Below are 25,551 nucleotides of genomic sequence, written 5' to 3' on the forward strand. Positions count from 1 at the left end.
TCAGACAAAAGAATAGTGTCCTAAAATTCACATAACATCTGATCAAAAACGTTCGCTATATTTGTGCGATCAAGTAGGCCTGTCCCATCTATATCAAAAAACATAGAGTCAATATCATTGGATTCATTGCCAATTCCGGATTCCAGACCTGGCTCTATAGAACCCGGCTCCAACACTTCAGTAATTATTTGTGAAAAGATAGTAGTGGCACGACTGAAAAAAGAGAAGCCAGCAGTGCCAGGTCGCGCCATTGATTCTAAGTGGGAGATAAAGACGCTTAGGTTGCGAATAAGGGTAGCTCGAGAGCCATAATATGAAATTGGCTGCTGTGTCCTGGCTTGTTTTTGAAGTGCTCGAATTAGAACACTGGCACTTGAAAACCCAAATAGGAGCAGCTATTAAGCAAATGAATTAGCCAATGAGTGATTAAATTATATAGTAATAATGATCTAGTACTCCGTACTTACCGTCCAAAAAAAATCGCGTTGGATATCAAATGAACGCTCCCTTTGTCTACCAAATATCAAGACTGTGGAGAGTATTGTAGCGCTGATATTAAGCAAATCCTCCCGGGCATTTGGGTAATCTTCAACTATTAGGCTCTGGATAAGGAAGCCGTTATAGAGGTACGCCAGATATGACACAATTAGCATCAGTTTCACACTCGCGGGTAGATCAGTGTCCCAACAGGCCTCTGAATAGCGGAACAGTTCTGGCAGCGAATTCCAAGCCTGATTACACCGACGTAAAACATCCCTATGAAGTGACATCAGTACACGGAGCTTCACATTAATAATCAGGATTAGGATGTTAAAAATTACCTCAATTGGTCTAATCTTTCTAGCCCAGATTTTTGCAGTGATAGTTCCAGGATTTCTTCTCTAAAGGTACCTATTATGAATCGTAGCCTTATCCAAGCCGCACGCTGGAAAACTGGGTGAACACTCCAACCTTCGGCAGTTAGTGAGCTCCGCGCAGCTTCCATTTGACTATGGTTGCCCACTAGGGCCTCATCGCTGATATCTAGTGGAAGGGGACAGTCTGAATGTCTTAACGAGATTAGAGGTGGACGGCCTAAAAAGGTAGCAACACTCTTGTCAAACTGATAGGAAGCAGCAAAGAGTCTGCGTCGAGATTCTAGTAGGAATGGCGGAAGCGAAGCTGAAGCACCGTCTCTATGTAACCCAAGCTCGAAAATATATGTAGCAAGCTCGCCCAAACGGTGCCATGTTGCCGAGCCTATTGACCGGTTTTCTTAGTTTCAATTAAATCCAACGAAGCGGTAGGAAGGCTTACTGGAATCACCAAGCACCACGCTAGAAAGAAGTAAATTTTCATAGACAAGCCACAGGGTGAGATCATTCGTAGGTGTTAGGCACTTGCAGATCTGGATTATAGTATCGCTGGCAGTAAGCATCTGACGTGGGAATTCAGCATCACGCGTGGTGTTGGTACTACTAGGAGAATAAGATAGCCCAAAGTAACTTGCCCGGCCTGCTAGAGCATAAATAACTCCAATTATCTCTAAACGGAGAGATGAACCTGTAAAAAGCTCGTAGAAGCTTGTTGCGTCCGCCATGGGTGAAATATCGAGCACCTCTTGTGTATTTCTAATAATTGAGGTTGTCAACGCGGAGAGCTGCTCATTCGTACCGCCTAGCTTTTCATTATATGTGATTTCAATCCGAGCCAGAGTATCGAACACTAGGGGTGCTGCAATGGCTGCAGATTGGCTCATGCTATAGTAATTTTGAATCAACTGCTTCATGACGGGAAATTCATTAAGATGGCTTATGGCTTTAATGGCCCTCTGTGTCCACCATGGCTGCGCGGCGACGAACTCTGGTCCACCCTGTGGCTGCTCCTTAGCACTACATACCAACTCACTGTCTTCTTCAAGAGCAGAAATAAAGCTGGTAGGGCCCAAATAACCCGCTGGTAACAGCCCATCTTGTCTGGAGCTTGGGGTCATCGTAGTATTTGTGTCTGGAGACGAGTTTGAAACCCCAGACGTGGGTATATGAGCAGGCTCATTATCCAGGCTCGGCGGGGAAGACCTGGTTTGGCTAAAGCACAAGTTATTTCACTGACCCAGTCGAATAAACATCGATATCACTTGCCTATCGAGCCTCCGTGCCCTACTCCTGCGAGTCAAGGGCGCTGGGTGGTAGAAACACTGGCTTTCGCTCCCCCGACGGTGGCACCGCGCACAAACTGGCTGTGCATGGTCGCACCGCACTTTGTCTTTCCGGCAAGGTTCACAAGACGCGGGTTTGCCGTTACGGCGCCGTGAGCTCCTGTACCGTCGTTAGCAAAGCCATGGCCGCAGAAACATGTCTAGAGAGATAGCTACAACATCTTTAAGGCGAGTGAGGTCCAACTTGGCCCAGCAATGCGAAAAGGCACGGGTAATCGGGCAGCGTTTACAAATAGGCCGTCGTGTTCAAACTGGCGGGAGAACATGGATCCTTTATATACAGTGGACCAGGTCACTTCCTGTCGGATTATGCATAATCCGTACTGCCCAAGTGCTGGAGGGGCCAGTTAACTAGCAGGTTGGTTGCAAGCTTCCCACAGGTTTTGAACGCACGTCTTTCATGCTATAATATAACGAGGGAGTACGGAGTAAACGAGGTTGTCACCAAATTCACTGACACAGGGTGGCCTTTGGACGCAATTTATGTGGCCTTCCCCCTTGACTGGCTGCGGCTTCGAAACCCGAAAACTTCCACCACACTCGATCAGCTGCAGCCCCACAATCACCACTGCGGAATATGTCCAAGTTGCTCGATGTTCCATTTGGGCTTCTCGCCTTTGATCAATTCGTTGCTATGAGTGGGGGACTTCTCTGTTTATTAAGCCGGGCCAATCTAACCTTGAGGACCAACAGGAGAACTGGGATCCAGCGCCATCACTGTCAAAACATGAGCAGAAGTGGGTGCTTGTCGAAAAGTGGATTGGGTTAGGGAAATATGGCCGAAATGTACTGTGTACACCAAGGTCTTCCCTATTGATGCCACCTAGGAATTACCAAGATGCTTTGTATTAACCCGAGGAACTGTGTTTTGACAGGAATATTTCCTTCGAAGGACCAAGAGAAATACCCTGCTTATATCCCCCAGGACCTCCTTTCAAACTTAGAACGCTCCACTGACAGCGGTGGACTATGTGGTAGTCTTTGGATTCGCACTTGGTATGGCCACAAGAATGACAAGGCCAGCCAAGATGCGGCGGATCTGGCTCACCAACGACTTTGGGAGGCATCCATTTATGAAGAAGGGGACGACGATCCACCAACCGATGATTTCGATAACCCAATATCTGTGTTCGATAATAGAGAGGAGTTTGCCGCTCTTTATACTCTTTACGGGGGCGGGGATGAGGATGAAGTAGAGGGTGAGATAAAAAATAGACTTTATGTAGCTCCCGCTGAAGTGGTTCCTACCCCATATATTGATGCGTTGTCCTGATACACTGGACGGTGAGTCAGACGATCCATGGCGTCATGAGCCTTGCCCAGTGTATCTATATGGAGGGCTAGAAAAGGAACAGGGACTTCTTGTTCTTATTGCTAATCGAAAGGCATGTATGGCTGGGTCCTGTATCTCGCGATTAATCATCGGGGCGAGATTCTACCATATCGAACTAAAAACAAAGCTTGTTATATAGCGGTAGATCTCGCAAATTAGCCTGATAGCCAGCAGCTAGCCGAAGGGCTGAAGGAAGAAGAGCTTGTAGAGTTCTATGTTCGTGGCGGCGATGGCTAGGCAAACAATTAGTCAACTAGGAATATGCTAGTTAGTTAGCTGTAATTTTTAATTTATAAGTATGATGAAAAAAAAAATCCGAGTAACACCCTTTAGTTAATTCCTACAATATAAGCTCTAAACTTGTGGCATATGCCCTACTTTGAAGCTGTTATTTGCATATAGATATAATTCCGCAAAGAGTAGGTATACTCTAAATAGTACCCTTATGCCATCCTAGCCATCTATTGGAATATTAAGCTCAGCTCCACCTTCTAGGAGTTTCACTTCTACAGTGATATATACTAGCACTGAGGGTGTTATAAAATAGACTCAATATAGATAGAAAAGAACACGCTTACTCTTGGTATTAAATAAATCATCTGTTGTAGCTCTTTATTTCTTTTCCTTTTTCCTATCACAGTACTATTTTTAAATACAACATTGCACCTAGTAAAGCGAATTAGGGCACATATCACACCATGGGTAAGTTCAGAGGGGGGGAGTATTCTTAACTTACTCCGCAATCCTAATGTATCGGCCTCCCGCGTCTCCCCACAATTCGTTATACCTCAAACGATCTTCAACTTTGAGAAAGCGTTGTGACTTGGCATTCTATATTTCCTGTTATCAAAGGTATTGATTGCGGCAACCACGATGTCTATGTCGTTTTTAGGACGTTTGCCGCTGGCGCCACCTTTCAGCTTATGGTTGAACACCTCATACGCTGAGCCCGTGGAGGTTGTAAGCGAATCCGAATTAAAAAGGTGGAAAGTAAATGACTTTTCACTATTAAGTTCCCAGTTCCATGCTGAATCCTTATTCGGGTTGCGCGCGCGGCCCACCGCTCCGGAGGCTCGCCAGTTGTCTGGCCAAGATTTAAATGCTGCTCGAGCTTGTCCTTGGCTGTCCGTCCAGGTCACTTCTTGCTCCACGAATCGAGGCAATATGTTCACGTTCGACTGTATAGTCTGTTGGTATCCAGGAACGCAGTCAACTTGGGCACCCGCGCCGCCTTCCTTTAGTGAGTTAAAAGGAAACTTATCGCAACTAAGCCAATTCTCGTTCCCATTTACGCCACGCGGCTTTTGGGCTAGATCATCGAAAATATTTGATTGCCGCCCACACCGCTGGGCTCAACTCTCGGTGATCGCTATTGCCTGGTTTATGTTGACATCAATAGTCTCATAGGAATGCCAGGAACCGCTGCCGCGGACCACATATCCGTTGGCTCCTTCTGATGAGCCTCCTGCGTCACTGTAAGTTGCCTGAAAAGGGCCTGCCTTTGCCTACCAAGGGACCAACTTCAGTTAGCACCGGGCCAACGAGCACATACAGTTGGGAACAGGCCCCCGAACTCTATCACCAGCTCAATAAATTTCACCATGAGCTGGCTATTCCCGACAGATCAACCTAATATTTCCGTCGTATCGGCTGTGATACCATCCAATCGAATGATTGCCGCTATGAGAGAACGTATAACTTCTGTCCCTCCAACTCGGAGAATAATTCGACCCTATGGGACGAAGGCCTTGAGGAAGACGAATACCACCTCCACTCTTGAGATCTTCCATATGAATGTTTAGACAAATATTAGGATCCCTACTGCTTCCCTAGACCCACAGACCCCATCCTTCCAAGCCCAACAACTATTCCTTCGTCGTACTATCCGACTGTCACCACCATCTTAGAATAGTGGGTAGAACCACCGGCCCCAACGCAGACCGGCTCTCCGGACAGTGTAGCGAGTGGCACATTGTCAAACAAGGTGATACCTGCGCAGCAATCGAGGCGAGGTACAAAACAAACGATGCCAAGCTCCATCAGTATAATCCCCGCCTTAATAAGAAGTGTACCAATCTTATGGCAAGAAGGTAAGAGCATGAATTTTCTTTTTTTTCACCCCTATGCATAGACTACCCCATAGGAGAGACATGTGAATCAATTGCGGCGAAATACGGTATTATCCACCGCCGCTTTCGTCAGCTCAACAGGGGAGTCAACTAAGAGTGTAGCAATTTAGCTGTGGGATATGCTTATTGCGTTGGCTAACAACATAATAACTGGGCTATCACATCTGCAATTTGCCGTTTCGAACGCAGAGTATAAGTAACAAGGGGTCCCCGAGGCGTTTATTTAAATAGTTAGGATATAGATAACTACAGGTTATGAATAAGCCGAGCCTGGTGTCGTTCTTATAATTTTGTGGATGATAAAGGATGGTATGTTTAGTGATATTGATAGTTGTTGACGTTAAAGTTGACTTTGAAGAGTAGATATCACGTGGGCGGCTGACTCAGCTAAACATCCCGTCTTCTTGGTATATCATTAAAGCGGCGAGAAGAGCCAAATATATTATCAGGCGCTAGCGGGTACGCCTTACTCAATCCGGTACATTATACCGAATCGGGGAATTGGTGAGGTCCAGGAATACGGAGTACTCCATCCCGAGAATGTAAGTATAAAAACAGAGAAAAAGGTTAACTAACTAAGCTTTTAAGGTTGAGAAAAGCTTCCAACAGGAACATGGACTTTAGTTAACCTTATGTTTTATCAACCGATAGAAAACATCTATATTCTTTGTGTATCTCGAGTTTAATGCCGCAGGTAGTTATCGATGAAAACACCACGATCTAGAATTGCAAGTTGACATCCGCCCCAAATTCAGCCAGGATCCCTACTATCGATGCATGCCGGTTCTGAATAGCGAGGTGTATGGGATTTAACCCAGCTTCGTCCGCTGACGAGATTGTTACCGCCGCGCCATGTTGCAAAAGCAAACGCGCTGCCTTCTCGTGCCCCAGAAGCGCTGCGAGATGGAGCGGCGTGCGCCTACCTCCGTCCAGTGATCTAACATCGGCCCCGTGTTCTAGTAACACAGATATCATCTTTTCGTCGTTCAGGATGACTGCGTGATGTAGAAGCGATCGGCTGTGTGATTGATGAGGATTTCGGTTAGCGCTAGGCCTGGCCTCCGGGATAGAGAAGTCATCTAGACTGAATTCAACAGCCTGATCCGGTGAAAGTAGTGCCTTTAAGGGAAAAAGGAGAAAGGAATTAGTTCTTGGATTCCAAATGATGAAGTCTGTATAAGCCTTACATCAGACTGAAGGTTTTTGGGCTGAAGGTTTGGTAGTGGAATCTCTCCGCAACTTAAGCGTGCGGGATCTTCAGTGCTATCCTGGGCATCGCCTACGGAAAATGGAGAAATAGGGCCACCGCTGCGTGGCGTGGGAGGCAGCACGGCTTGGATATCAATCATCTGGAGAAAATTGTCTGGTGGCGTGGGCATCAAGGAAGAGATAGAGCGGTTGTCAGCACTAGAGGAAGGTGTTGCTTGGCCATCACCGTGGTTCTGCCTTGTTTCCAGGCCGTACAGCTCGCATTTGAGACGGTCGAGTTCCTCTAGTCGTTCTTTGACCAATTTCCCTGCTCCCGGAAGTAAGATACCTTATTATTCTTTTATACTTAGCACCAACGGCAAAGGCAGTAGAAACTCACGGTGATTACGCTGCGCCTGTCTATTCTTCGCCCGTCTCTGGTTCTCCTTACAGAGCTGAACTTGACTGGAGTCCCGTAACTCTGGGAATCTGCGGTTTGGAAGCCTAGATGGTCGTGTCGCCATAGCTATATCAGAAGGCTTACCTCTCATTTTAGGTATGGGGGTATTAGTACCGACTGTGTCCCGTCTATATATATATGCTCCACGATCTGATACCTAGTTACTAGGTGTAGGGTGATAAGATAACCAGGTAGCCCACACGTGGGCCTCTTGTATCAGGGACCAGGGGTATGATATTCAGTAGTTGATTCCTTGGTGCAGCAGAATCTCCGCAATAGATGTTCAATACCGTCGGAATAACAGTATGCTCCAGCCTTACGGGCATTTAATGGACGGGCATTGTATACATATTTATAATCAAGATATACACCTAATAACTAACAGTGGGATAACTTGGTGAGGTTCAGGCAGACTGTAGGTTACGCAGGTAGTTATTAAATCCTTCGGATGTTCATGGAGAGCTGTCACGCCAGATAGTATCAGTATGCACCAAGCGAGCCGTGGTGACTGTGCATAATAATGCGGTGTCTATCGACTAGGTAGATAGGTACATCTACGTATGTAACTGGGGCTTAGACCCTGGTGTACCGAAAATATTTTAACGATCAGATTATCCGAGAATTCACTTTTGTGCTCACTGCTGCTCCAAATACCCAAAATTTGCAGATATATATATCATCATCATTGATATTTATGCCCTGTCGTTGCATCCTCTGCGCCAAGCCAACACAGCATGCATTATTAGCCTTTGCAACCCATGTACTATCCCTACACAATCACCGAGAGTGGTCCCCGATTCCTGACCCAGCGGTCAACATCCCAGCGTCCTGAGTATGTATTTCCAGCTCAGTTACCTCACCACTCACCAAGTTGGTCCCGGGCCAAAGGGGAAGGGGGAGAGTGGAAGGGTCAATATATAAATATGGCCAATATCTGTGCTGCCAATGAGAGCGGTATCACCATTTTAGGCCGAATGGCACATCTTTGACAGAAATCTACAAGCCATTAGCCAAATACTTACATTCGGTTTCCCACATGTCTAACACGTTCGAGCGGGAGCCAAAGTCGGTAACCATACCGAGCTTTCAGTTGGAGAATCATACGGTCCTAAAGAATGTGCGAGTTGTTTATCATTGTTGGGGCTATCTCTCTGCAGAGCGTAATAACTGCCTGGTTGTTTGCCACCCATCCTCTCTCGGCACGGATGTTTCATCTTGGTGGACGCCTCTTTTAGGCGGATTTGGACACGCCCTTGATACAAGCAGGTACTTCATCATTTGCATGAACGTTTTAGGAAGCCCGTTTGGAAGTACAAGCCCCCTTACCGCAGTGGGAGATATCCAGGGGGCGAAATTCCCATTAACAACAATTCGTGATGACGTCAGGTTAGTTGGTTAGCTAGTTTGAGCTGATACGGTCTAGATGACTAGTTAATGGGAAGAAAATGTGGCGTTTCGCTAACTGGCATTTGTAAAACTAGAATTCATCGCCTGGTTCTGGAAACCCTCGATGTTCGACAGGTGTGTATGGTGATTGGGCACTCTATGGGCGGAATGCATGCATTAGAATGGGCATTTCACGGTGCCTTCGTCCAGTCAATAGTCCCCGTCGCCACTACCGGTACACAGAGTGGCTGGGGAATAGGGTGGTCAGAAGCACAGAGACAGAATATCTTTAGTGACCGGAACTACCAGAGTGGAGAGTATCATCACAGAGCACCACCAGTCCAAGGACTCAGGGCGGCGCGGATGGCCGCATTGCTTATCCGCCGCAGCAAGTATTCAGCCGACACGTTTATTACACAGGGTCCTCGGTGCAGTCCATCGGCCGACGAGCGGGGTCCGATGTTGGTTCTGGAGAGCTCCGTCTCGCCCACTAGACATTCTACCTTCAGCACAAAGGCAATGTTGGCATTATACCAGGAAAGCGAAGATTTCGCACGCCAATTCGATGCAAATTGCTATATCGCCCTGACAAGAAAGACCGACACACATGATGTTGGCCGTGGACGCTCTCGAGACCAGTCAGCGCGTCAGGCACTCAAGTCAATCATCCAGCCCGTGCTCATTATAGGAGTAGAATCTGACTTGTTGCATCCGATTCAAGAGCAGCAGGAGCTGGCAGACGCAATCCCAAACTCGAAATTACGCATAATTGAAAGCGCTGAAGGCCATGATACAGTCTTGTTTAGGGCATCTACACGTTTGAACTACCTTATCATCTCTTTCCAACGGGAAGTTATCCCGCATATTTACTCGTGATTGGCAGGAGAAACGAGAAGATTATTGAAAGGAAGAAAATGTCATACTATGTAAGACGTTATACTTTGATATTTCTATGTTGCTATTAGGTTTACAAGGATACATCCCTGGCCACTTTATAGCTCCCTTACTATGTAATCCCAATACGCGGCTGTGGTAGCGCTGTATTAAAAATCAACATGATTGTGCTCTTGTGGACGAGGCTGGGGTTTAACAGAAAGCAAAAACTAATTCTGGAAAGTCAAATGCATAAATTGTATACAGTAGGCCTGGAAGTGTCAAGGGTACGGGCCGTCTTTACCCTGATTTTCTGAATCCTATCCGGCCAGACTTGCAGACATGGACCCCTGGTACTGTGTATGAACGTTCTCCTTTGACATGTCTGTGATGATGTACTCCATATGTTTTACGTACATACATTGTAGTATACGAAGCATGGACAAACTCTCTAGCCTAAGTCAGGCCCGTCCAAAATACATATTGAAGTACGGAGTACTCCGTAGACATGTAGGTGATCGCACTGGAATTCGTTGGTAGCCCTTGAAAACTTTTGCTCACGTAGTTATAACTACCTAGGACAGGCCGCTCTATCATCTTCAAAACCAAAGATCCGCCATAGAGCACAAGGTACTGAAGATACCGACATGAACAGCTTTTTCCCGATATCGCTACCTTAACCCCTTATGCCGTAGCGCCCCATGACTCGCGCCGCACGCCGCCAGGGCCTAGTATCCTCAGAGTTCGACAAGCAACAAGGGATGATCCTTCCACCTCGCCGGGTTGTCATCAAGGGTTCTCCTCCTATCGATACTCTTGCCCATCAGCTCCGTGGCCCGCTTCATGCACTTGTTCATATTAGTTTCATCTCATATACATCGCTCTGGCAAGAATTCCGCGGCCATGTTGTCGGGAGCATCACGGACGTCCTTAATCACCCTCCGCAGGACTTCGCAATCAGATTATATAAGAAAGACGCCAAGACGAAAGTGGAAAACCAACTCGACCACGCCAAGACTTGCCTAGTTAGGAAGTATCTCAACATCAAGATGGACTAAAAGGAGAACAAAATGGAGATATACAGATACGCACTATGCAGTCATGAATACTGGATAAAGTACTTGGAGCTCTGAGTATAACAGCTGAGGCGGGTTTATGTTCATGGTCGTGAGTCGTGTATACCCACAGAATATACAGATAACCATGGCACAAATCGATGAAGTGTCTGGCTCATGCACGGTGTAGCCGCCTGCTCCAGCTCATATGCAGTACATGCTAGAGTCAGCTCATTCTCTACTCTGCATATGCTATCACCCTGATGAGGAAAGAAGCAAGATGTTGACAATGGCTGCAACTTCCCATGAGACAGGAACAATGGAGATAAATATTCATCTCTCCACGATGCTTGTTTATACCATTTAACACAACATTCGTTATCATACCCAGCAGTCCACTCGCTCACGTCTTGTATCTTAGTGCTTCCATCTACAACTTCAGATCATTCGTTTCTGATACCACACTCTTTTACAGACATATTTCTTCTTTACTACAGTCAAAATGAGCGCAGATTCAGGATATGGCAGCATCGGGTCCTCGTCAAGTATTAGAGTACGATTACCCCTCAAGGAACAAGGCTACTATTCAGCCCTTGAGAATTACCTTTCTTCCTCGACAAACTCTCCAAGTCCTGCATCATTCACCACTTCCAGCACCAAGCTCTCAGCCTTTGTATCTTCAGCCGAAAATCCACCGGAATGTGTCAGGGATGAGACTGTTCAGGCTCGCAAAGAAGCCAAAGAGCTCCTCGCCATCTACCGCACAACCCTGGTCGAGCTGGAGATAAGACGCATCAGCTCCTCTCGCAAGGGACTGCAGAAATGGGTCGAGTACTGGAACGACACCTATCAACCCCATTTTTCAGGCCCTCTCTGTCAAAAAATTCAACTTGCGAGCCCAGAAATCAACCGTACCTTCAAAGAGGCATCACAGGATATCTATCAGATCATCGATGAAGTGGAGGAGACTATCTCTACCTTGCCTCACCCATATCAAATCAGGGACCAAATGGCATGTATGAGGAGCCGTATTCGTCGAGTGGTTGGGGAAAGGCAGATGCGAGCCGGCCAGCTAATGGAATGGTTGAGATGTGATATCGAAGCTACACCCATCGATATCCACGACAAAATGTTTGATAGGTTGAAGAAGCAGGTCTACGGCCTTGATCCATCGGGACACTATCATCCTAGTCCTGAAGAGCCAGACTCTGCTGACGAAGAGGAGGAACCTCAAGAGTCAATTGAGGAACGACTTCGGCAGCAGCTTGGTCTTTTGAATATGACGACTCTTCCTGATAGCCTGAGACAAGTACTAGCAATGGATAATGTGACGAGCCACTGGACTCATAATAACCAGGAACTGACTATCGTTATTGATAATCCAGGGGAAGTTGTGTGAGCCATGTCCTGGGTCATTGGACCATCGTTCGTTTTATTTTGCTGTATCAGCGTTTGTTCTGTGAGTTGGTTCTCTGACCAGTGTTATGATTGTCGGTGTCATTCTTTACGATATTTGTTCTAAGGATGGTAGAATACACTCCTTTGGCATATTAACTGCGCAATAATGGTAGACCACGCAATGAGACTAACATTGAAAGATTTTATCATCCTAACTAAAATCCCATAACTGTCGAATCAAATGCCCTGGTTCTGTATCTTCCTCTCTCCCCTCCAATCCACGGTCAGTAAATATCCTTTTGGGGATCTGAAACTCCACTACGGGAGCTTTCTTGAATACCTTCTCCTCCTTACCCAGCTCTGTATCCAACATAGCCTGGTAAGAAAGATCCAAAAAGTCCTCAACATTATACTGCTGTTTCGTGAATTGTTCCGAAATTATCCTAGCCAAAGCCGCAGTATTAGGATGATAATGAGACTGTAAGGTCTCAATCTCCCACAGACTGCTCTCTATAGCATTGGTGAGGGTAGGGTTGGGTTCATACGCATCGAACGGATCATCCATACCCTCCTCTTCTATTTCCTTGTATAGCGATGGATCATGTTTCTTTAAATCCCGATGAATCATAAACGTACATGTAGGATGGGATCTGAGTATATTATATATCCAAGGAACGATCACCACGATCGCTGCTGGAGGTGCGTTGAGAGCCAGTCGTGAAAGACGCTTGATGAAGCTCGCTACCAGCGTGGCGGGCAGATGCGATGAAGCAAGGAAAGTGTCTAGCAGCCTGAAGAACCGGGACCGGTGCTTGGAGTGCAGTACATCCCTGTCTAAGAGGGAGTATAGTTTAGTGTAGAATTGTGGGTAATCCAGGTTCTTCTCTTGGATCAGGTAGAAGAGGCCTGATAGAGCGAGGAGCGAGGTTGATCCTCCTTCGTTGTAGCAGTCGGTTAAAAAGTCCATGAGAAGCTCTGGTTTTGCAAACCAGGGTACGACAACATGCGACATTATGCGCAGAAGGTGTTTTCGTTGGGATTTGGTCATTTCGTTACGAAGCACCGCTAGCCAGGTGGTTTGGACGCGGATTTTGAAGGAGTTTTCGGACACGAATGGGCCTTTGTTCTTCTGGCTTATCTTGGAGGTGTCGGTGTATATGTTCTCGAATCGCTCTTGGAGGTTTGTGGGCTGGCCAAGGTTGGAGAGCAGGTCAACTATGTTGTCCAGTGTTTCTGCGTCTCTTTGTTCGGATAGGTAGTTTCTAATTGCAATGCTGTTAGCTTGTATACATTATATTTGTTAATCAAAGTATAGAAACGTACGCAAGTCGCAGGATGGTGTAGACTGTAATATCATGGTACTTCTGGAAAAAGTTCTCCATGAAATACACCCTGACTTTATCATTGCCTGGGTTGATCACGGCAGCCAGTATATCATCGAAGAAACCACCGGTCCATACATTAATATCCGATCCCGTATAGTATGCAATTTGTTCTTTTATCAACTGCATAGCCAAGCTGAGAGTTGCAATCTATCCATTGCATGTTAGCATTTATATGTAAGAACAGCACCAGAATTAAATATCGTTCATACCTTCTGCGAAGGCTCTCCGCCCCTCAAGATCGTAAGTAAAGATTGCTTGTATTCCCGGTATCTTTCTTTCAACCAGGCGACCAGTATCGATTCTTGCTCCGATGCGCCCTGGGGCATATTCAATTGCCCGCCAGCCAACAACCGACAGAAGACCCTGCAAAGGGAAATCGCAACGGCTTTCCTGCTAGGTTTGTCCGCATCTACATCGTCAAGCTTCGAGAGCAGAGTCACAATATTATTATAATATTTCCGGGATTCAGCAATCTGGTCTTCAAGCTCTTGGATCTGTTCTGCCTCTGGCCTGCCGTTCTTCTCTTCTACCGCTCTCCGCTTCATTGACCGTCGACTCGCGTCTGCATCGCCCTTCTTCCGCTCCTTCGAGCTCTTCAGCTCGGTATCAACCGCCGGCGACATCGTGGATGCGTGCTTGTTCAAAATTTATATCACTTTCCACCACTTTTTTTCTTCACTTATCAAAGTCGCTTTTTCCACCATATACGCACTAGTCCTCTTTCGGCTAGCGCCCTGAATCACCCGAACTTCAATCTTCCCAAACTGCAAATCGAAACCTCAATCACAACGTTCAAGTCCATCACCGCCATCACAACTCCAACGCTCACTACAATGGCGTCACGGTTGGCTAAGAGCGCCATCGGTATGTTATACCGATACTCCAGCAATGATTCCTATCGCCATTGAAACCCGCATGATGCTAATTGGACTCTGTTCAGGCGCCGCTCGTATCCGTCCTTCGGTTCTTCCACGATCTGTCCCAGCGCTCACCAGCGTCACTCCAGCGCGATACGCCTCTAACGTGCCTACCGAGGACCCAAAGAGCAAGGCCCAATCCATCGTCGATGCTCTGCCCGGTAACTCGCTCGTTTCCAAGACCGCAATTCTCTCCGGTGCCGCTGGTCTCTCCATTGCCGCTATCAGCAACGAGCTTTACATCCTGAACGAGGAGTCCGTCGTCGCCTTCTGTCTGCTCAGTGTCTTCTACGCTGCTTTCAAGCTCGGTGGACCCGGCTACAAGGAGTGGGCTGCTACTCAGATTCAGAAGCAGAAGGATATCCTCAACTCCGCTCGTGCCGACCACACAAATGCCGTCAAGCAGAGAATCGAGAACGTTAAGCCCCTGGGCGGTGTTGTTGATGTCACCAAGCAGCTTTTCGAGGTCTCCAAGGTACGAATCCGCGTGGAATTCGATGGATTTAGTTTAGTTTTGATGGAATTGAGCCTTGGCCCTTTTTATTCTAACTTTTGATATGAAATAGGAATCCGCCCGCTTGGAGGCTCAGGCTTTCGAGCTGGAGCAGCGAACTGCTCTTGCCGCCGAGGCTAAGAAGGTCCTTGAGTCCTGGATTTCATACGAGAGCCAGGTCAAGCAGCGTGAACAGCGCGAGCTCGCTGAGTCTGTTATCGCCAAGATCCAGAAAGAGCTGCAGAACCCCAAGATGCTGCAGCAAGTCCTGCAACAATCCGTTACCGACGTTGAGAGTAAGTCCCCTCTTTCACGTATATATCATTACTCCTTTTGTGACCTGCTGGCTGATTCCTCTTTCTACAGGGATTGTTGCCTCAAAGGCCCAATAGATAGGATATGCTTATTTTTGCCTGCTTAGGCCACAGGTGTGGGCAGAATATTTGTCAATTTAGTGTACAAAATCAAATAGAAAGAGTCGCAATTCTGTGCCAGTATTTTTCTTTTTAAACATTTTTATTCCTTTTCTGCTTTTCTCCCCCACCCCCTATATACTATACAAAAATATGATATAAAAATAATATATACATGCTTCAATCGTGCTTGAGCTTTGATAAAATAAAAATAAAATATAAAAAAGCAAATAAAAAATACAATCATAATCCTTATGTTTTTTTTTTTTTTTTTTTTTCTGATTTTTCTTCCTCTGTGGTTCTCACGCTGCTCAGGTGGCTGAGCAGCCCCTTCTGACGCCTGTAGAAGGCTAAGGGCTAACGATAGGGGCGGAGGAGCTGAGAAGGGGTGATCGCCCGTTCTTCTCTGGGCGGCAGGAGACGAACGAACGCATCGTCGGGGAGGGCTTGGAGTGGGGGAACCGGGACAGGGTAGACAAGACGGGCCAGCTCGCGGATGCGAGGGCGGTCAGCTTTGGTCGTTGTCATTCCGGCTAACACGCAGCCGTGCAAGTCTTCGCTGTATGCTTCGTCGACACCACCCATGGGATTTGCTCCGGACCAGGAAACCATAGACAAGCATTGAATCACAGTGGTGGCAGAAAAGACATCACTGCGTGGGCTACAGTTCGGGAATTCGGGAGCCATCCATCCTTCGGTGCCGGAGGTAGCATAGGGAAGCTTCAGATCTTTCTTGGAGACGCTCATTCCGAAGTCGCCTAATTTGATGATGGGATATTCTCCAGCGACGTCTGGGGATTTGATGAAGATGTTGTCGAGCTTGATATCACGATGCAAGATTGCGTTCCACCCATTCTTATCTGGCACGTTCTCGTTGACAATCTCCCTGTCGTTGCGAAGTCCAGTGTGCATGTAGCTGAGTGCACGTATCAATTGTCTAAAGACATGCCAAAGGAACGATTCAGGGATAGGGGTGCCAGAAGATACCATCCACCGTTTGAAATAAGCCAAGGTACCGAGATCGCAGAACTCGATGAAGATTTCGCCCTTGCTCGGGCTGATGGATGCTTCAAGATATTTTTCGACATTCGGGTGATCCATGGCACGGATGGCTTTCACCTCTCTCAACCACCGCCTCGGCTTAGCCTTGCTACAGATCAAAAAACTCTTGCGGATACACACGTAGCCATCTGCTTTGCGTTTGACGATATCGATGGCCTTGTTGTACCCTCCGCTGTAAGGGCGGAGTTCAACCACTACGTTGTATTTGTGTTCAAGGTTGTGGTGAACAATCTCTTCGTACTCAGGATAAGCACCTTCCAATGCTTGCAATGACTCTAGGCGAGTACGGAAGGCCTCAGCCTCGATGGCACGTCTCACTCTGTCAGAAGTAGACATTTCTGCTGCTGCGTTAAGCAAGAGACTGTTCACAGGAGATACACTGGTGTCTAGTGTTCAAGTTAGCCACAGACCCAGCTGCTTCAGAACACGCGTGTTTCCTTACCTTTTGACGCGTAAAACGGCTCTTCTATCCTTATAGAGAGCTTTTTGATGATATCCTTTGCCGAGTCTATGACTTGGCTATCGACACGTTAGCAAGGAACTACAGGTTCGGTGGGAGAGACAAAGACAAGAGCTGGTATACAAGAATCAAAATGAGTTACTTACCAGCTTAAAAAGATGAGAAATAGCAAAAGAAAGAAAAAAACTGATGAGACTGGTCAGGATATGATTGTAGGCTAGAGACAAGCTGTTCTCTGTGACAAAAAGGACTACTTGGCTGGACAGTGAACCTCCAGTAGCCAGAGAGAGACAGCAGCAGCTACAAAGATGATGTTAACTGATGATATATTGATGAAAAAGGGGCTGTCTGCTAGAAGAGAGACAAGACTTACCAGCCTGAACAAACGTGAGGGCCCTCTCCCAGAGGACAGAGAGTGCAAAGATCTTTCAAGAAGAGTTGAGGTTGGAGAAGTTGCTTTTATAGTAGTCAGAACTGTGGTGAGCACGTGCTTTGTGAAGCCCTGATTGTGATATGAGAAGTTGAAGCTGAAGCTGGAGAGAAGAAGAAGAATAATAAAAAAACAAGAAGAAGAGGGAAAAGAAGAAGAATTTATAGGCAAACAGGGAGGACATCCCACTTGCCATAACAGGACTGACTCGTCTTCACTCCCTCTCGGCGTTGACTCTTCCTCAAGCCAGCGGCGACGGGTTGATATACAGACAGTGACAGGCAGATACTGAATACATTGTTATAGCACATTGACAGGCATCATGGCTATAATCAATGGATGGCATAGTGAAGACCAGGTATAGTCAGTCCATTGGTCCATTGTGCTAGGTTCTAACAGTTCATTATTCATTTAGAGTAGTCAATGGTCAGTGGTATCTCTTGTGGTATCTCCTCATGTTTAAGGCATATATCTTGCTGATATTTCATCTCTAGAATGAGCATGGCAAGAGCCTGCTCGGATATTGAGTATATGGCCGGCTCGCGTTCGAGTGCCGGCTTTATCAATATGCACAGTAATATTAGGGGCATACCACGGAGAGCTTGACATGGTCAGCGCTAGGTGGAACGCCATAGGGGGACTGGTACAGCATCCTAGCCTATCGACTTAGCCGACACGATGCAGGGAAGCAGAGTTGGGTATAAAGATGATATATTTTAAATTTCCGCACTCCTCCAATAGAACCACCTGAAACACGAAACTGATATAGGAATTACGCGCCCATCACCCTAGACATTCCCCGCCCTTCGCCAGCAATTGTTTCGATGCAAAGGCCCTCCATGGGCAATTATTTGACGACGACGAGCCTGAGCCCTCGATGGCTTGTAGTCAAAGATCAGACAACCCGGAAAAACGACGATCAACCGCAAACTCAATCGTCCAACCAATAGTAAACAATTTGGTATCAGCGAAATATGACTTCACCCAACGTCGATAACGGACTATCAAGTGAATAGCATCTGCGGTCAACCAGAGCGTGATGATCGACCTCACAGGACACTGCTCGCCGTAGCAGGTAGAGACTGTTGTGCGGCTCAACGAAATGGGCATGTTTTATATCAAGTAGTGAACAAATAGTAATAACTGCTTAACCAATGATCCTGGCATGTTCTCCACCGTAGGCTGTGTAATTTTAATTGGCCTTGACTTTGGCTCTGCCGCTGAGATGATGCTTGGGCTGTGTCGGTCTGAGGCTTACGCGCCCTGGGCAATCTAATCAGCCATCCTGCACAGAGAATATAAATATCACCATGGAGCAGGATCCAGGACCTTCTTTATTCCCTGAATATAAACTGACTAGATACAGAGTATAGTCAGAGTTGAAGTGCAGAGAGAGATAACTTACATACGAAGCAGCGCCAGCGCATATCACAGATATCAAATATGCCGTTATTAAAGCTTCACAAGAAGCGCGAAAAGGACGATGAGCCCAAACTCCCTCCAGCACACGCTTCAGAACCTCCTGAATTCCGCATAATACGCTCAGATACGCACACTGAAGAGACAATCGATGCTCCTGCGTTCCAGTTGGTAGAAAACCCAACCTCCCCGCGCAAATCCTTTGGCTTCTTCCGCCGCTCTATAGACACTTCGCCCAACAGCCGCAGCAGCCAGGACTCACACTCGCCGCGAGAGAGTCGGCTTTCACGACTACATATTGGCCGTCGATCGAGGTCTGGGAGTTCCTCATCTGTTGTGCTGCCAGAGAATCTGCCGGAGATTGAGAATGATGTCGCAGATGACCAGGAGAGGGAAGCACAGTGGGAGAAGCGGGCGACGGTCTTGGTGCAGAGAGGATCGCGTTCTTCCTTGTCGCCTGGCTTGCAGCAGGGGAGGTCAAGGAGCTCAAGCGTAGGCAAAGTAAACGATCCAGAGGGAGACGTATGTTCTACTATACTTCCTTTTACCGGTAAAAGCCGTGCTGACTCGCACAGGAAACTATACAAGAGGCAATACGACTACATGAAGCGGGAGGTAAGTTGGACACTGGGATAAGTGTATCGAACCCCCAAATTGACTAACTCTTGAATCAGATCTAGAAAAGTCGACACATATCTTTGGAAAGCTGGCTGATCCCCACGGACAGAATAATGCCTTGAGTCAAGTCCTCTTTGGCCTAGCATTAAGGTCAGTTAACTATACGACTCTGAGGCTGAAGACGTAATCTGACAATCTACCGCAGACACGGCTGGGGCTGCGAACCTAACGCCGAAATGGCAGTCCAATACCTTAGCGCTGCAGCTTCAAACTCCGCTTCTATTGAAGAAGAGGCCCTCCGTGCTGGCATGAAGAAAGGAGGCGCTGCCAAGGGTGAGCTGGTACTGGCTATCTATGAACTGGCGAACTGCTACCGCAACGGATGGGGTGTGGCTAAAGACCCAGCTGCGGCAAGGCAGTATTACGAAACTGCTGCCAATCTCGGAGACACAGATGCTATGAATGAGGTCGGTTGGTGTTATCTTGAAGGTTTTGGCGGGAAGAAAGACAAGGTACGTTTCTTATATCTATGTGGATGGATGATGGTAAGATTGCTAATGGCTCTATCCAGTTTACTGCCGCGAAATATTATAGGCTCGCGGAAGAGAATGGAAATAAGACACTTGGGAATTCCTGGTATGTTGCTCTCCGAATTGTTAGTTGGTTGGGGTACTGACGATATGACTATAGGATCTGGAAGGACAAATATAATCCAAAATGATGCATGTGCCCGGTAGCCAGTGATGTCTCCTTTACTTAGAACTACGCAGCGGCGCGCGATTTTATCTCTTAAGCTTCTTAATATACCCTCCCCGATTGGATTTTAACACCATAATGACAACCATAATGAAGATAGTAATAAAGTGACCATGTTCTTGCAATTAAATGAACTCCATGTAAATGATTATACTAGTTCATGATATACAAACCAAGAAAGTCGCAAAAGCCAGTCTTGAACGTAATCCCGCTAACCAACCAGCCAAAAAAAAGGAAAAAAATAGAAAGATAAGCGAGAGAGACTCCCAACCATGAATGATGAAAACGGCAGTGTTGAGATTAGTTATTCTGTTGGGCCTTCAACATAGCTGCTAGCCGTTTGTAATCTTCCAGTAATTCAGGTATATCCCCTACCTTTAACTCAGAGACATCTCCCATATCCAAGAATTTCTGAATACCAGGGCCCACTTTGGTGGGAGAAGGACCTGATGGTTTGTTACTGGTGCTGGTACTAGGAGGCGCTAGAGGGGGATCAGGCGCGCGAGCTAGGCCACGGATCATATTAGGGAAATGGCTAAGAGGGTTCAGAGAGGTCCCAAACCCTCTGACAGATCCAAACCCTTGGCTTGCAGTAGCGGCGCTAGATGAAGCCTGCGGAGTGGAAGTGGAAGTAGGAGCGGCGGTGCCGTCTGACCCCTTTGTATCGGATCTGCTGGTGCTTGAGTCGCGTTTAGGGAGACCCGGTCGTCTTCGACCACCCACCAGTTCAGCCAACCGGTCATCAAGAGCTTGCCTGGAAGAAATAGAAGGCGTAGGCGTAGGCGTCCGGTCTCCCCTCATCGATCCTTCTTCACTCATGGCCTCGTCAGGCGGCACGGTACCGGCTTTGACCTGCACGAGTTTCCGGGCATCATCAAGGGTCTTAGGAACAATAGGTGTGCCATGCTGCGCATTTTCTCCCTGGGATATCTGGACTTCCCTTAACCTTCCGAATAAGAATGTGAAGCTGTTATCCAGGGTACTGCTAATGCTCTTTAGGCCCTGGTCTGCAGTATTTCGTACAATGTCATTTGCTGCTCCCAATGCCTTTGCTGGGGGTTGAAATAAGTCAGATAGCCGCTGTTGGGCAGAGGGATTGGTGGGTAGCGGAGGCCTCGTAGATGATGTCGTGTTAGTGCCACCGGAGACAGTAGACGGACTTTTCTCTAGAGGCTCGTTTGAGCTGGAATCCATGGTTGAAGGGTGGAGAAGGTTTATATCGGCCTGCTCGATAGGCGTCCGGCCTTCTTCCACACGAAGGTTTGTTAAATCGACATTCTCCAGGAAGTCGATGGCTGCTTCCAAGTTTGTGAGGCAATATGCAGTCTCACCATCAATTTTACTTGACGACCTGAATCTCCGTATGAAATTGAGGTTGCTAATGATATTGACCCCCTCCGGGGGTGAGAGGATAAGGGTATAGATTAAAGTAGGAAGAATCTCGTCTGCGGATGATGTTGATGGAAGAATATTCGTCAACGCGTCTACAATCGCTTTGTGTGCAGCTACAAGGTGCTGGAGTTTCCCGAGTGGGTATTTCTCATCATTCATCTGTATCAAGCACTGACGAGCTGCTGCAACGCACTCCTTTGGATCTGTCGTTTCTTCAGCGCCTTGCTTGGAAATGTCCACTCCAAGGTCCTTCAGTTCGATCCCCATCACCAACAACGCCGCCGTCTTAGAGCGTAGCTTTTCATCTCGAACGTCGTCTATAGTACTCCGGTGACGCCAGATCTTGTCATATATGGTTTCACACGCCCTCCGTTCAACAGCTTCTTCGAGCGCATGCTGTTTGAACTGGAGTAGCTTTCGAGCTTTGCGTTTTTCCGCAACTTCCTCAGCTGTGAGCATCTGTTGCTCAGGCGTGTCCTTTTGTGAGCCATGGGAGCTAGGTGGGCGTCTTGAAGCCCTTGACGCTTGTGACTGAAGAGAAGCCGCCGAGCTGTCGCGATGTAGCCGGGATGCTAGAGTAGAAACGTGCGTTGCGATATGAGAGTCAGCTTTGACGTAGAACTCTTGAAATAATTCCGAGAGCGTATCTATTGACGGAGGTGTGCTATACGTTTTCGCACTGAGAGAGGAGATGAACCTATAAGCACATAAGTATTAGCATATATGTAGAATACGGAGAGTGTATACATCTTCCTACCTGTCTGTCAGGCTGACCAGCTCTATGGGAAGCTCCGCGAATTGCTCCGGTAGCTCGACAGACGGCTGTCCGGCAGTTTGTTCTGGGTCCTCACCATCCCCGTGTGACAGCTCAGAATCTTTTTTTTCGAAAACATCTCCAGATTCCTCCACATCTCCAGCTCCAAGTACAGACAGCGGATCATCAACACCAGCTTGCAAAGCTTCCGTCGAATTAGTAGCTGTTGCGTCTATTCTTGAGAAAGGGCTGCTGTTCTCAAGACGACTGAACGAGCTGGAGCCCCCACGCTTCACCGGCTGGGATGAGGCGTGATCTTTCATTTCAGGCATCTTATCACGTAAACACGCAGCTGAGCTGTCTGAACCATGGACGTTCAGATGAAATTGATTAAACTCTGTCTCTCTCACGCGGATAAGTCGTTCGTGCTCAAAATGTTACACTTGGGCGTCAAGCAGGGCCTCACAGGATACTTCTGATGCTATACAGCACGGTCCACTTTGCCCCTTCACCATCCGCATCGGAATCAACGTCACTGTTAACCTGTCATTCTCCTAGTTTTTTTTATTTCGCTGTCTTCCCAGCTTGATATATCGATTTATCTACAAGGTTGATCCCAGAACGCGGCGCGGATCTCGGAGGAATGATCATCCACTAGGTCATGTGGGTCGCTTAGTCATTAATCTGGGGTGTCTCTTCTGTCGTCACTCAAAGGGTTCACTTGAACCTCAACATCATCATCCATCAGTATAAGGTCTTTCTTTTTTATTCTTATTACATATCTGCCGACTTATAAGTAGCAGATATCTATAGCAATCGACTGCTAAATCTGCATGATGTTGGACTCGTGACAAAAAGAGCTAGTTGAACCTGTTATTCCACCATGTGGCGGACAAGCATACTATTATTCCTACTCGTCCTCCAGTCATCATACGCCTCGGCTTCTCCTCACGATGGGTACGGAGCAGATCAGATAGCTCTTGTACCATCTAAAGACACTGGAGAAGATCCCAAGTCTCTCCGTACAACTCATCAATTTGTAGGTGGTATCCTCATTCACTTGTCATGGCGATTATGGTGTTGACCCAGAACAGTCACTTCGACATGTATTCCACCATGGAACGTACGAAAACCCCTTGCTACACCAACGCCTCGATGTCGGGCCTGATGCAGATCTATGGATGCAGTCAGAGGGTGGTGAGAGGATAGAACTACCGAATACCTTTGAGGCATCTGGACAACCAGTCAAGATCCAGCGACTTACCGATAGACGGCCAGAAATTGTGGAAAGCAGGCTTCAGGCAGCTCGAAACCCAGGCCTTGCGAGCTTTATACCTCCACCAGAATGGACGATAGATGATGTTTCGAGCCCCGATATCTCCGACAGACAGACTATCCTAAGCTTGGCAAAGATGACTGCCAACGCTTATATTCAGAAACCCGGTACTGCAGAATGGCTTAGCTTGGGGCAGCATAGCCCTTGGAAACACTCCAATAGGTTTGGCTGGGAAAATGACGGCCTTCGAGGGCATATATATGCCGACAAGGGCAACTCGACCATCATCATTGCATTGAAGGGTACCTCCGCTGCTCTATTTGATGGTGAGGAGACCACGACCAATGATAAGATTAACGACAACCTCTTTTTCAGTTGTTGCTGCGGCCAAGGCGGGCAGTACTTCTGGCGACAGGTCTGTGACTGTTATACGACTACATTTACGTGTAATATTACTTGTGTAGCCTCATCCCTTAGGTCGGAGAATCGGTACTACAGGGCGGCTCTAGACTTATTCGCTAATGTGACAGAGCTATATCCGACATCGAACGTGTGGATAACTGGCCATTCATTGGGCGGCGCGGTCTCGAGCATGCTTGGAAGAACCTATGGGCTCCCTGCCGTGACGTTCGAAGCCGTTCCAGAAGCGCTTCCTATTTCCCGCTTGGGGATACCTGTACCACCGGGAGGTGACCCGCTAGAGCCAGATGCTGACTATACTGGCTCCTTCCACTTCGGTCACACGGCCGATCCCGTCTACATGGGCACTTGTAACGGCGCAACGTCAATATGCACGCTCGGTGGCTATGCAATGGAATCCGCATGTTTCACCGGAAAGCGATGCGTGTACGATACTGTGCAAGATTTCGGTTGGCGTGTAGCTATCGGCACACACCGAATTGTCAATGTTATCAATGATGTGCTCAAGAAATACAAGACTGTGCCGACTTGCAAGCCGGACAAGGCATGTGTCGACTGCCCTAACTGGAAGTTCTTCCGAAGCAACGGCACCGAGCACACGACAACCAGAACGACCAGTACAACTATGACGGCCACGAGGACTTCAACCTGCAAAACTCCAGGTTGGTGGGGGTGCCTTGACGATACCACTAGCCAAACTACTCATACATCCACCTCCTCGTCGACTTCAACAAGCAGCACGTCTACCTGTAAGACGCCAGGATGGTTCTGGTGCAAGGACAAGAGCACTACGGAGACGAGTATAACAACAACACCCGGAACTACTTCCACCACTGCCACAACTACTCCAAAGTCAACCTCCGTTACCACCACCTGTGAAACTCCGGGATGGTTCGGGTGTAACGATGCAACCACAACGTCGGCAACGACAACAACGACAAAAAGTCGGTCTTCCTCGTCGTCGACTACCACTACATGCAAAACCCCTGGTGTTATATGGGGCTGCAACGACGTCACCACTACGTCCACATCTTCTGCATCGGCAGGTAGTACATCTACCTGCAAAACTCCTGGTATTATATGGGGCTGCAACGATGCTACCACGACGTCTGCATCAACTACTGCATCGACAAGTACGTCCACTTGCAAGACGCCTGGTATCTTGTGGGGCTGCAACGACGTCACAACCTCTGCACCCGCCAGTACGTCGACTCCTACGCCGACACCCCCTATCAACCCAACTTCAACCAGTTAAAGTGTTTCCTTTGGGGAAAAAAACCTTTTCGGGGCTATGTGCAATAGTTTGCCATTTATCACGATTTACTTCTATATCTAAATAAGACACTTCTGGAGAACGAGTTATGAAAATTTGGTTTTTGATTGGATTTACAACTGAATTTTGATTTGGATTCTGCGTGTCATGTTTGTTCGGAGTAATATTGCGAAATTGGTACCCAGTCTGGCTGTTATTTTACTGTCTTTTTGTCATTTAGAATTTTTTGTATGCTTATTATTGGTTGATTTCAGTGTTGGTAAGGGTATCACAGGCAAAGCAACCGTCCAGAAATAATATATCACTTAGATTATTCTCTATCACTTTTTTGTTGGCTATGCAGCATCTCTTTTCGACAGGAGAACCTCGCCAGCATCAAAACGGCGACCTTCAGCAAGCATGGGGCTGTTGTTAACAGCAGGACCCTTGAAACATGGACCCTTTCCAATATTCTTCGATGCTAG

General features: G+C 47.3%; 12 protein-coding genes across 12 annotated transcripts; 6 read left to right on the forward strand and 6 right to left on the reverse strand.

Moving 5' to 3' along the window:
• Positions 1–20: 20 nt before the first annotated feature.
• MCYG_07623 (conserved hypothetical protein) lies at positions 21–1,972 on the reverse strand (the record flags this gene model as incomplete). The annotated part of the gene is made up of 4 exons (XM_002843794.1): positions 21–395; positions 468–756; positions 822–1,239; positions 1,297–1,972. 4 exons carry the CDS (start codon positions 1,970–1,972, stop codon positions 21–23), a joined length of 1,758 nt encoding a protein of 585 aa, XP_002843840.1.
• Positions 1,973–2,774: 802 nt separating this feature from the next.
• Positions 2,775–3,669, forward strand: MCYG_07624 (conserved hypothetical protein; the record flags this gene model as incomplete). The annotated part of the gene is made up of 4 exons (XM_002843795.1): positions 2,775–2,938; positions 2,967–3,000; positions 3,036–3,458; positions 3,583–3,669. The coding sequence occupies 4 exons, from the start codon at positions 2,775–2,777 to the stop codon at positions 3,667–3,669; spliced, it is 708 nt and encodes a 235-aa protein (XP_002843841.1).
• A 649-nt stretch (positions 3,670–4,318) lies between these two features.
• MCYG_07625 (uncharacterized protein) lies at positions 4,319–5,133 on the reverse strand (the record flags this gene model as incomplete). Its single annotated transcript, XM_002843796.1, has 3 exons — positions 4,319–4,761; positions 4,888–5,035; positions 5,083–5,133. The coding sequence occupies 3 exons, from the start codon at positions 5,131–5,133 to the stop codon at positions 4,319–4,321; spliced, it is 642 nt and encodes a 213-aa protein (XP_002843842.1).
• Positions 5,134–6,379: 1,246 nt separating this feature from the next.
• On the reverse strand, positions 6,380–7,398 carry MCYG_07626 (conserved hypothetical protein; the record flags this gene model as incomplete). Its single annotated transcript, XM_002843797.1, has 3 exons — positions 6,380–6,757; positions 6,847–7,175; positions 7,392–7,398. 3 exons carry the CDS (start codon positions 7,396–7,398, stop codon positions 6,380–6,382), a joined length of 714 nt encoding a protein of 237 aa, XP_002843843.1.
• A 945-nt stretch (positions 7,399–8,343) lies between these two features.
• Positions 8,344–10,624, forward strand: MCYG_07627 (homoserine o-acetyltransferase; the record flags this gene model as incomplete). The annotated part of the gene is made up of 5 exons (XM_002843798.1): positions 8,344–8,693; positions 8,789–9,493; positions 9,834–9,926; positions 9,995–10,076; positions 10,262–10,624. The coding sequence occupies 5 exons, from the start codon at positions 8,344–8,346 to the stop codon at positions 10,622–10,624; spliced, it is 1,593 nt and encodes a 530-aa protein (XP_002843844.1).
• A 286-nt stretch (positions 10,625–10,910) lies between these two features.
• Positions 10,911–12,020, forward strand: MCYG_07628 (conserved hypothetical protein; the record flags this gene model as incomplete). The annotated part of the gene is made up of 2 exons (XM_002843799.1): positions 10,911–10,973; positions 11,097–12,020. The coding sequence occupies 2 exons, from the start codon at positions 10,911–10,913 to the stop codon at positions 12,018–12,020; spliced, it is 987 nt and encodes a 328-aa protein (XP_002843845.1).
• Positions 12,021–12,230: 210 nt separating this feature from the next.
• On the reverse strand, positions 12,231–13,949 carry MCYG_07629 (CBF/Mak21 family protein; the record flags this gene model as incomplete). Its single annotated transcript, XM_002843800.1, has 3 exons — positions 12,231–13,293; positions 13,343–13,551; positions 13,614–13,949. 3 exons carry the CDS (start codon positions 13,947–13,949, stop codon positions 12,231–12,233), a joined length of 1,608 nt encoding a protein of 535 aa, XP_002843846.1.
• Positions 13,950–14,237: 288 nt separating this feature from the next.
• Positions 14,238–15,206, forward strand: MCYG_07630 (ATP synthase subunit 4; the record flags this gene model as incomplete). The annotated part of the gene is made up of 4 exons (XM_002843801.1): positions 14,238–14,268; positions 14,345–14,796; positions 14,888–15,110; positions 15,181–15,206. 4 exons carry the CDS (start codon positions 14,238–14,240, stop codon positions 15,204–15,206), a joined length of 732 nt encoding a protein of 243 aa, XP_002843847.1.
• Positions 15,207–15,584: 378 nt separating this feature from the next.
• Positions 15,585–16,625, reverse strand: MCYG_07631 (G2-specific serine/threonine protein kinase; the record flags this gene model as incomplete). The annotated part of the gene is made up of 2 exons (XM_002843802.1): positions 15,585–16,373; positions 16,410–16,625. 2 exons carry the CDS (start codon positions 16,623–16,625, stop codon positions 15,585–15,587), a joined length of 1,005 nt encoding a protein of 334 aa, XP_002843848.1.
• A 1,997-nt stretch (positions 16,626–18,622) lies between these two features.
• MCYG_07632 (conserved hypothetical protein) lies at positions 18,623–19,937 on the forward strand (the record flags this gene model as incomplete). Its single annotated transcript, XM_002843803.1, has 6 exons — positions 18,623–19,120; positions 19,174–19,213; positions 19,273–19,366; positions 19,398–19,728; positions 19,788–19,852; positions 19,907–19,937. 6 exons carry the CDS (start codon positions 18,623–18,625, stop codon positions 19,935–19,937), a joined length of 1,059 nt encoding a protein of 352 aa, XP_002843849.1.
• A 335-nt stretch (positions 19,938–20,272) lies between these two features.
• MCYG_07633 (conserved hypothetical protein) lies at positions 20,273–22,450 on the reverse strand (the record flags this gene model as incomplete). The annotated part of the gene is made up of 2 exons (XM_002843804.1): positions 20,273–22,061; positions 22,122–22,450. The coding sequence occupies 2 exons, from the start codon at positions 22,448–22,450 to the stop codon at positions 20,273–20,275; spliced, it is 2,118 nt and encodes a 705-aa protein (XP_002843850.1).
• Positions 22,451–23,001: 551 nt separating this feature from the next.
• On the forward strand, positions 23,002–25,069 carry MCYG_07634 (Atg15p; the record flags this gene model as incomplete). The annotated part of the gene is made up of 4 exons (XM_002843805.1): positions 23,002–23,157; positions 23,213–23,720; positions 23,770–23,809; positions 23,872–25,069. 4 exons carry the CDS (start codon positions 23,002–23,004, stop codon positions 25,067–25,069), a joined length of 1,902 nt encoding a protein of 633 aa, XP_002843851.1.
• Between the last annotated feature and the right edge of the window lie 482 nt (positions 25,070–25,551).

The sequence above is a fragment of the Microsporum canis genome, genomic scaffold (genome assembly GCF_000151145.1).
Source record: "Microsporum canis CBS 113480 supercont1.7 genomic scaffold, whole genome shotgun sequence".
Taxonomy (NCBI): domain Eukaryota; kingdom Fungi; phylum Ascomycota; class Eurotiomycetes; order Onygenales; family Arthrodermataceae; genus Microsporum; species Microsporum canis.